Consider the following 11,495-nt stretch of genomic DNA (forward strand, 5'->3'; position numbering starts at 1 on the left):
CTCAGCTTGCGAAGACCTGTTGGGGCAAGTGAAAGCGAAATTGTGATGGCACCTGTACCAGTGGAGCGCTAAGAGCACCGTCCGAGCGTGATCATTGCCAGAGCAGCTGTCTGGCTTCCGTGCCAGTAGCAAGTAAATAGCACCATTTGAGCGTGATCGTTACCAGCGTCACCTTACTGGCACTTGTGCTGGTGGCACGTGAAAAGACATTCGAGCGAGGTCGTTGCCAGTGCCGCTGAACTGGCTCCTGTGCAGGTGGCATGTAAAATGCACCATTTTGAGTGTGACCGTTGCCTTTGACTGGCCTTCATGCCAGTGGCATGTAAAAGCACCCACTACACTCTCAGAGTGGTTGGTGTTAGGAAGGGCATCCAGCTGTAGAAACTACCAAATCAGATTGGAATCTGGTGTAGCCATCTGGTTCACCAGTCCTCAGTCAAACCGTCCAACCCATGCTAGCATGGAAGGCGGGCGTTAAACGATGATGATGATGTGGCAAGCTCGCAGACTCATGAGCATGCCAGGCCAAATGCTTAGTGATATTTCATCCATCTTTTTTCTCAAATTCCACCATGGTCTCCTTTGCCTTTCATCCTTTCAGAGTTGATGAAATAATTGCCAGTTGAACACTGGACTCGATTGATTTATCCCCTCCCCCAAACTTGCTGGCCTTGTGCCAAAATTTGAAATTATTATTATTATCCTCTCCTTACATTCCCTCAGACGGTATAGGCACATTGAAAAGTAGGTCTGGCAAGATTGTGGGGATGCTTGAAAGGAGATGTGTTGATGTATACTGTATCCAAGAAGTTCAGGGTGGGGGAGCTTCAGCCAGGTTCCTCACAGGCAAAAGGCATAGATATAAAGTCCAAACCAGACCTACGGTGATTTAGTATTGGAACAGTGTAGCTGACAGGGTCATTAGAGCAAAGAAATAGGTTTGGAAGGACTGGAAAGTGGTAGTAGCAAGGAGCTATATCAGCTAGGAGGCAGGTGTACTTAGTCAGGGGTGAAACAGAAGGGAAGAAGTTCGCCAGTGTTTTGCAGCATGAAGACCAGCAGCTTGAAGTGCTTCAGTTTGCAAGACAGTGTGCCAGGGAAAATTTTGATGTTAGAGAGAAGTGTGTTCACATGGATAATGATTCACTTGCAGTTAGTGACTCTCTAAAGGAAGAGACTTGGAAGTGCCACTATGAAAGGCTACTAAATGTAGCAAACTCATGAGAGAAGGAGAGTCTAACTGAGGGATCAGCAATCAGAATAGACAATAACATGATAGATAAAGCCATGAAGGATATGAAGACCAGGAAAGCCCCCAGCCCATCAGGAGTCACCACTGAGATGCTTAAAATATCCTGGTGGTGTAGGTTATGGTCTAGTCACCTGTATAGTATTCAGATCGTACACAAGGGAATCATACCTAATGACTGGTATAGCAGCACCTAGTCAACTGCTACAAAGATAAAGGTGACACCTTATATAGAAATAATTACCGAGGTGTCAAACTGTTGGATCAGGCAATGAAAGTTACAGAGAGGGTGATAGCCCAACTAATTAGGAAGAGAGTTTAGATGAGATGCAGTTTGGTTTTGTGTCAAGGAGAAGCATCACTGATGCTATATTTCTGGTAAGGCAGCTTCAGGAAAAGTACCTAGCCTAAAATAAACACCTGTACTTCGCTTTTGTGGTCAATGTGGAAATTAGGGATAGATAAGTGGTTGGTGAGAGCTGTACAAGCTATGTACAGGGATGCTGTCAATACGATGAGGGTTGGCAACAAGTATAGCGATGAATTCAGGGTACAAGTAGGGGTTCACCAAGGATCAATCTTCAGCCCCTCTTGTCCATCATGGTCTTCCAGGCACCAACAGGAACTCAAGACAGGCTGCCTCCAGGAGCTTCTCTATGCTGATGACCTTGTTCTCATTGCCAAAACTCTAACAGAACTAAAGAAGAAATTTCAGGGGTAGAAACAAGATCTAGAATAGAATTAATTTAACAAAGACCAGTCTTAGTAAGTAGGAAAATGGACAAATCACAAATCCCTTCAGGTAGGCAGCTCTGCTCGATCTGTTGTAAAGGCGTAGGTAGAAAATCCATAAGATGCACCCAGTGCAAGCTATGAACATATAAGAGGTGCAGCAATATCAGAGATGGGTTAATAGAGAAAATAGTCTTTTTGTGTAGCAACACAAACACTAGAAATGTCCAGAAATAGACTCCATCAAATGCCAGAGGAGATTCTAGACGTAGTTGATAGCTTCTGTTATCTAGGTCACCTAGTATAAGAACAGGCTGGGGAAAGTTCAGAGAGCTTCTCCCTCTGTTGGTAAGTAAGGGCCTTTCTGCAGAGTTAAAGGCAGATTGTATAAGACCTGTATGTGAATAACCATGCTACACAGCAGTGAAACATGGGATGTGACTACTGAGGATATGCATGTGCTCAAAAGAAATGAAGCTAGTATGCTTTGCTGGATGTGCAATGTCAGTTTGCATGCAAGACAATATATCATGAGAGAAAGGTTGGGCATAAGAGGCATCAGATGTGGTGTGCAAGAGAGACAACTGCGCTGGTATGGTTATGTGATGCATATGGATGAGGGCAGCTGTATAAAGAAATGCTGATCTCTAACTGTGAAGGGAACCTGTAGAAGAGGTAGACCCAGGAAGACATAGGACAAGGTGGTGTAGTATGATCTTCCAACATTGGGCCTCACAGAGGTGATGACAAGTGACCAAGACCTTTGGTGATGTGCCGTGCTTGAGAAGAATGATCAAGCCATGTGAAATTATAGTCATGGCCAATGCTAGTGTCACATAACTGGCATCCATTCCACTCTTGGAGTGGTTGGCGTTAGGAAGAGCATCTTGCTGTAGAAACCATTCCAAATCAGACTGGAAGTTAGTGTGTCACACCCTCTAACCCATGCCAACATGGAAAGTAGACACTAAATGATTATTATTATTATTATTAACTTTCCTTTTCATGTTTCTGTTATAACACTTTTAGATCACTGAAGCTGCATCCATAAAGAACAGTGAGATAGCTAAAGAACTATGTCTTCCGCCAGTAAAGCTACATTGTTCCAGTAAGTGAGTTTATATTTAACTATTTAGGGGTTGATAAAATATGTACCAGTTGAGCATTGGGATCATTGAATGGACTTACTCTTTCCCCTACAATTGCTGGCCTTCTACCAACATCTGAATGAATTATTATGTTCCATCCTAAACAGAACCAGATTTGATTGCAAAAAAATAGACTTACCCAGATTATTTAATGTCTGTTTTCCATGCTGGGATGGGTTGGATGGTTTGACATGAGCTGGGTAGCTGAAGAGCTGCCCTCAGTTCCATGTCTGTTTTGGCATGGTTTCTCAGGTTGGATGCCCTTCCTAACACTTTACAGAGTGTACTGAGTAGTTTTACACAGCACCAGTATGAGTGCTTTTACATGGCACCTGCATGGGTGCTTTTTATGTGGCACCAACACCTACACGCCCACAAAATTAGGATCATTCAGCTGAAGAGGGATGCAGGGGACAAGCCTGCATGCAAGGACAACCATGATTTTACTTAGCTTTTACTTGATATGTTTTCTTATGCACAGCAAACTGCCAGAAGCCTCAGTCTCTTGTCATCCCCTCTGTAAGGCCCAACATCTTAAGATCCTTTCTCACTACTTCATCCCACACTTTTCTAGGTCTACCCCTTCTATATGTTCCCTCCACAATTAGAGATTGGCACTTCTCGATGCAATTGTTCTCATCCATACACATTACCTAGATGTTTCTCTTTTTTTAATATAAGCATCTAACAGCTGTCTGCTGGTGTTGTTTCTGTTGGAGCAACATTATAAGAAGACATTCCATGTGACCATGTCATGTTTGTAGAAATATTATATCTAAGATTACATTTGCTAATCCTCATCATATTAAATTTTCCAGGCTTAAATGGGCATCCATTCCATGACCAGATGCCCTTCCTGTCACCAAGTAATGTAATATTTTCCTGTGGTTAGACAAGGCTTTTGAAGAATTTTGGAAGTGAATGGCAGTTATCACGTCAAGAAGAGACACACACACACGTGTGTGATGAACATCTTTTAGTTTCTCTTTCTCAAATCCACTGACAAGGCTTTTGTTGGCCAGGGGATTTAGTAGGGGACTCTGGCCCAAGGTGCCATGCAGTGAGATTGAACCCAAAACCAGATGGTTGGGAAACAAATTTCTCAACCATACAGCCACGTCTGAGCCCTAACCACAATATCTTTTTTGTTCAATACCTTATTTGTGATATGTCTAACAACTTCCAACAGGCTTCATCTGTGATCACATTCTGCTCCTATCGGTGGGAGTTGATAATGATGGTGGTAATGATAATATAATAATGATGTTATGTTGTGACTGTAATTGTAAGTCATCTGTATTTTCTGTTCTCCTTTTAGTGTTGGCTGAAGATGCAATTAAAGCAGCGTTAAATGATTACAAGCGAAAGAAGCAACAAACAAAGTTCTGAAATATTGTGGTATAAAAGAACAAAATCTGCTCTAAGCTAGATTTTCCTGCCTTTGGTCTCTCTAAGAATTATTTTAGCTGGATTTGTTGGTTTATAATACTAATCCTTGCCTATGCCTAGCAGATCATTTCTGATCCTTTGACTTTGTACAATGAATGTTTGACTTGTGGGTGGAGCCAACATATCATTAATAAAATTATATATTTTAATGAGCTATTAAATATTCACACAGCTGTGTGTCTGATGATGGTGGTGGTTTTAAATGGCCAGAAGAAAATTGAAGCATCTGTATTTAAATAAAATAGGACACACAATCAAGTATGTATTTATCCGATTGGACATTCAAGTAGCTGTGCATTCAAATATACAGTAAGATATTCCAGTTCCTGTGAGTATATAATAGGACATTATTGAAGCAGTATTATATACATATATATATAAAAGAAAATGAGATGACAAAGGACAAAACAATTGTGTTATGAACTTCATTAGCTTCCAACTGCTTCTGCTATAAGATGCAGTGTACTCATAGTTGAGTACCTGAATAAAACCTTACAGCTTCATTGGAGCTTCAAATATGAAGTGCAATTTATTTGAGAAAAGAATTACATTTGTGCCTATATATAGAGAAAGGCATTGCCAATGAGAAAATCAATACAAATGTGTATAAAAAAGTGTTTATCCAAAAGTTAATTAGATCTTATTGCAGAAATATAGGTATATAAATATATATATATATATATATACAAGTAATACAAAAATACATGACGGAGGATATATCAAACTATCAATAATTATTTATGAATATATCAATGGCCAAACATGTTATCATAAAATACATAGAAGAAGAATGTTTATAATTATGAACAAGTCACAATTATAATTAAGTGGGTTTCAAAAACACATGTTTAGAAATAGCAGTCAAAATTGCTATAAAACCACTATTATCGCTCATATTATTTCTCTTCCAGATAAAAGCTGTCTGCAGGTGACATGACATATAGAGTCCACAACTCAAATCCATTTATTTTTAAGTTGTGGATTCTATATGTCATGTTACCCACAGACAGCTTTTATCGTGTGGAGAAATAATATGAGTGATAATAGTGGCTTTATAGCAGTTCTGACTGCTATTTCTAAACATGTTTTGGAAACCCTCTTAGTTATAACTGTGACTTGTTCATAATTATAAACATTCTTCTCATATATATATATATATATATATGTATGTATGCATGCATGCACTCAAAAACACCATGTAACTCTTTTTGAAATAAATTGCACTTCATGTTTGAATCTATGAGTCCAGTGCATCTTATTGCAGAAACAGCTGTTAGCTAATAAAGTTCATAACATAATCGTTTTGTGCTTTGTCATCTCATTTTCTTATTACCACTTCATACTCATCTAACACTTTGTTCAGGAGCATGTGTATATTCAGTTCTATACTGGGTTATTAGTCTCACAATGCCTAAGCAATATATATAAGTTCATAATAGAAAATTGGAAGAATTATGCGTCTGCATAATAGGACATTCAAAGACATGTATTTGTACAAATAGACTATGAAACAACTGTATGTATATACATTAGAACATTGAAACAAATATATGATAGGGGTTACATACATAACTATTGTGTTTAAATATGCAATAGGACACTTAAACATGTGTATTTACATATATAATACAACATCCAAGCATGTGTATATGTAAATATATACTAAGATATTTGAATATGTGTGTTTTGATGATACAATAGGACATCTATGTCTTTCTTTTAAATGTGAAATAGGACATCCAGGTATCTGTATTTTTAGAATATTAAAGAGGATCTTTAAGTATCAGTATATTTAAATATGAAATAGGACATTTGAGCATATGCTTATTTAGATATATGATTGGACATCCAAACGTCTGTATATCTGATGTAAACTAAAACATGAGCATCTGTATATTTTATATCAAATAAAGCCTTGTTTCGTTATTTTTTTAATGCTTTGTTTGTTTGTTCCAAACCTTCAACTTATAAAGTAGAACTTTTCACAAGTTCAATAGTTTTGAGCTGATGATAAACAATTGGTTCACTGGAAATGACACACTGGTTTGCTGTAGACCTGTAACTCTGATGTATTTTATCCTGGCCACTAGTATTTTGAGTTCAAATCCCACCATGGTTGACTTTGCATTTTATCCTTTCAGGGGTCAATATAATGTACTAGTCAAGAGCAATGAGCTGACAGAAATATTAGAATATCAGATGGGGACACATAAAAGCACCTGTTACATTCTTGGAGTGGTTGGTGTTAGGAAGGGCATCCAGCCATAGGAACCATGACAAATCAGACTGGAGTCTGGTGCAGCTTGCCAGCCCCAGTCAAACCATCCAAGCCATCCAAGTATGGACAACAGATGCTAAATTATGATTATGATGATGTCTTGTGATATTTGTTCTGGCTCTTTGTTCTCTGAGTTCAAAATCCACCGTAGCCTGTTTGTGTGGTACCCTTTACCTAGTTTAACCTGGTTCCTCTGATTTATGTATATCACCCTTCCTTTTATCTACCTTACCTGTCTCTAAATCTCTGTGAAGGGTTACTGTCCCTCCCTCATGACTAAACCCTAAAAAAAAAAATAAGGCTTGAACCAACAAAACTTCTCCAGTTTATCCAAATCATATCTTATATTGTGTATACATGGTTTTGAGTTCTGTCTCACAGCATGGGACATTGAAAGAATGTCTTCTACTGTAGCCCCAAGCCAACCAAAACTTTGTGTGTGGATTTGGTAAATGGAAATTTAAAAGAAGCCCATCATTATATGTGTGTTTGTGTGCACACTTATCCAGTCATCATATGATAGTTGTAAATGAGCATCGTTGTCATGCAGACAATGTTGTTGGCTTCCACTCTTCTGTGAAAATATCTGGCCATAGGGAAATATATTGCTTGGAAAATAGGTGAGGGTTAGTGACAGGAAGGGCATCTGGATACAGAAAATGTCTCGGCAAATTCTGACTGACCCATGCAAAGATGGAAAAATAGATGTTGCACAAGGATGTATTTGGTAGAAAATAGTACCTTCTCCTACAGATGAGTCACTGGTTTATTACATTTATGGTGGGGAATATGACGAGAGTTGTCTTTGAAGCGAGATAAATATTATACAGGCTATTTTGAATTCAGATCACCAATTTTCTATATATTTGCACATTCCATATATATATTTGATAGGGACAATCTCAGAATGCTGAACCTTTTGGATGAGGTGACAAAGGACCAAGTTACCTGGTGCCTTGCTGTTCTCAAGAAGACTCATCCGCTATAGCAGAAGTGTTAAGGCCATGTCCCCTGATGAGGGGTCCTGTGCTGGTGCCACATTAAAAGCACCCAGCACACACTTCAGCCAAATCAGACTGGAACCTGGTGCAGCTCTCTGATTTGGTCAAACTGTCTAACCCATGTCAGCATAAAAAACAGGCATTAAAGTATGATGATTTGAATAATCACAAAAACAATTGCTGATATTTAATATGCATGTTTCAAGTAGCTACCTATTCTTACTGATACCACTCATCAGTCATCACAAGAGAAGCACTTTGCTCATGATGACTAATGTCAAACGCATTCAAAATACCAGTAATTATTTGGGTGTTTATTCAAGTACATAATTCATGTTTATAACAATATAGCCAATCCCTTCTTGTATAATATGGTTACAACACAACACTGGTATTCAAGTGGATGTTGATCTAGATACTAAGTCAAAAGTATCTGGTAAAGTGTATTCCATCAAAACACACTACCAGATATTTATGGATATACATGTGCATGTATGTATATGTGTCTTCATCATTTTAACATCAGCTTTTTCATGCTTGCATGGATCAGACACAATTTGTTGTGGCAGATTTGCTATTCCCTGATGTCCTTCCTATTGCCCCCCCCCCCACCTATTTCCAAGCAGGGTAATATTTCCTCATGGCCAGACATATTTTCACAGAATATTGGAAATGAATGGTGCTGTTTGTCTGACAATGACACTCATTTATGCAATGTCAAGACAGGGAGACATGGACATACTTGTACACACATATACATATGATGGGCTTTTTAATGTTTCCACCTACCAAATCCACTGTAATGCTTTGTTGGCTCAGGACTAGAGTAGAAGACAACATGTCCAAACCCTAAAGCATGTGGTTTTGAATTACGCAGCCATGTATGTAATTATGCAGTATACTTTAAAGTAATTACTGACAGTCAGTTCAGCTTGTCATGCCACCAGAACTAACGGATATTATCATGTGCTCTTGCAGGGAAATGGAAAGTAAACTATGAATGTTAATCTTAATTTTCTCTCTTTTCTCTCTACATATTCCATTTTAGTACATATTTTTAGTAAAGTTTTTCAAAAACCGAAACGTGTAAATGCAGTCATATAAAAGGAAAATTAAAATGTACCCAATTTGAAGAAAGTAGCATTTTTGTTCTTGTTTTTCATAACACTCGTGTGTTACCTCTAAACATTTTTTCAAATATATATATATCGTATATATGCATAAGTGTAAATGTATATATATATCATATGTACATAAGTATATATGTGTATTATATATATATATAAATACATAAGTATATATGTGTATTATATATATATAAATACATACGTATATATGTGTATTATATATATATAAATACATACGTATATATGTGTGTATATACATAAGTATATATATATATCATCATCGTTTAACGTCCGCTTTCCATGCTAGCATGGTTTGGACGATTTGACTGAGGACTGGTGAACCAGATGGCTATACCAGGTTCCAATCTGATTTGGCAGAGTTTCTACAGCTGGATGCCCTTCCTAACGCCAACCACTCCGAGAGTGTAGTTGGTGCTTTTATGTGCCACCGGCACGAAGGCCAGTCAGGAGGTGCTGGCAACGGCCACGCTCGAAATGGTGTATTTTATGTGCCACCTGCACAGGAGCCAGTCCAGCGGTACTGGCAACGAACTCGCTCAAATGTCTTTTTACGGAAGCCAGACAGCTGGTACTCTGGCAATGATCACACTCGGACGGTGCTCTTAGTGATCTACTGGTACAGGTGCCATCATGATTTCGCTTTCTCTTGCCCCAACAGGTCTTCACAAGCCGAGTGTAGTGTTCAATGAAGAGACGTTGGCATGGGTGCCAGTCTACAAATTTAGTTCGATTTTGATTTCACTTGCCTCAACAGGTTTTCGCAAGCGGAGTTTAGTGTCCAAAGAAGGAATGTTATGCATAAGTGGGCTAGTTACATCCCAGGCAGAGGCCTTGGATTTTGGTCTCACTTGGCTTGCCGGGTCTTCTCACACACAGCATATTTCCAAAGGTCTCGGTCAGAAGTCATTGCCTCAGTGAGGCCTAATGTTCGGAGGTCGTGCTTCACCACCTCGTCCCAGGTTTTCCTGGGCCTGCCTCTTCCACGGGTTCCCTCAACTGCTAGGGTGTGGCACTTTTTCACACAGCTATCCTCATCCATTCTTGCAACATGTCCATACCAGCGCAATCGTCTCTCTTGCACACCACAACTGATGCTTCTTAGGTTCAACTTTTCTCTCAAGATACTTACACTCTATCAGGTATGCACACTGACATTACTCATCCATCGAAGATTACTGGCTTCATTCCTTGCAAGCTTACACATGTCCTCAGCAGTCATGGCCCATGTTTCACTGCCATGTAGCATGGCTGTTCGTACACATGCGTCATACAGTCTGCCTTTTACTCTGAGTGAGAGGCCCTTTGTCGCCAGCAGAGGTAAGAGCTCTCTGAACTTTGCCCAGGCTATTCTTATTCTAGCAGCTACACTTTCAGCGCATCCTCCCCCACTACTAACTTGGTCACCCAGATATTGGAAGCTATCAACTATGTCCAGTTTTTCTCCCTGGAATGTGACAAGTTGTTTTCTGCACATTTTCAGTGTTTATTGCACCTGAACATCTGCTACATACAAAAACTAACTTCCTAGTTAACCTTCCTTTGATATTGCTGCACTTTTTATGTGTCCATAGCTTACACTGGGTACATCTTATAGAGTTTCTACCTACGCCTTTTCTACAGATCGAGCAAGGTCATCTACTTGAAGGGGTTTGTGTTTTGTCTACCTTCCTACTTATTAAGACTTTGGTTTTAGCTAGGTTGACTCTAAGGCCCTTCGATTCTAGTCCTTGCTTCCACACCTGAAACTTCTCCTCTAGTTCTGATAGTGACTCAGCAATTAGTGCAAGGTCATCAGCAAAGAGGAGCTCCCAGGGGCATCCCATCTTGAATTCCTGTGTTATTGCCTGGAGGACTATGATAAATAGGAGAGAGCTGAGGACTGAACCTTGGTGGACCCCTACCTCTACCTGGAATTCTTTACTTGTTGCCAACCCTCACCTTACTGACAGCGTCCCAGCCACTCATTTATTCCTAGTTTCTTCATTGACCACCAGATAAGGGAGCGGTGGACTCTGTCAAAGGCTTTCTCCATGTCAACAAAAGCCAGGTACAGAGGTATATCTTTGGCTAGGTATTTCTCCTGCAGCTGTCTTACCAGAAATATAGCATCAGTGGTGCTTTTCCCTGGCCCGAACCCAAACTGCATCTCATCTAAACTGACTCTCTCCCTAATTAGTTGGGCTATGACCCTCTCTGTGACTTTCATTACCTGATCCAACAACTTGATACCTCCGTAATTGTTTGTGTCTAAAGCGTCACCTTTACCTTTGTAGCAGTTGACTATGGTGCTGCTACACCAGTCATTGGAGATGACTCCTTCATGTATCACCTGATTAATTATACAGATGATCAGGCTATAGCTGACACTGCCAGATATTTTGAGCATCTCTGCAGTGATTCCTGATGGGCCGGGGGCCAAATGATATAAATATAAAAAAGTAAAAGATATGCAATTTAAAAATATAAAGTAGTATTTAAATATAATATATA

The 11,495-nt window shown here is 39.3% G+C and overlaps 1 protein-coding gene across 1 annotated transcript in view; it reads left to right on the top strand.

Moving 5' to 3' along the window:
* LOC128250636 (iron-sulfur cluster assembly scaffold protein IscU-like) overlaps nucleotides 1-6,513 on the top strand; it is a 14,995-nt gene extending 8,482 nt beyond the window's left edge. The window contains exons 4-5 of the mRNA XM_052976137.1: nucleotides 3,011-3,089; nucleotides 4,448-6,513. Of these exons, the coding sequence (XP_052832097.1) occupies nucleotides 3,011-3,089; nucleotides 4,448-4,518 (150 nt within the window). The 3' untranslated portion in view covers nucleotides 4,519-6,513. The remainder of the gene's footprint in view (nucleotides 1-3,010; nucleotides 3,090-4,447) is intronic.
* The last annotated feature ends 4,982 nt before the right edge of the window (nucleotides 6,514-11,495 follow it).

The sequence above is a fragment of the Octopus bimaculoides genome, chromosome 23, assembly GCF_001194135.2.
Source record: "Octopus bimaculoides isolate UCB-OBI-ISO-001 chromosome 23, ASM119413v2, whole genome shotgun sequence".
In the NCBI taxonomy this organism is placed as follows: Eukaryota; Metazoa; Mollusca; class Cephalopoda; order Octopoda; family Octopodidae; genus Octopus; species Octopus bimaculoides.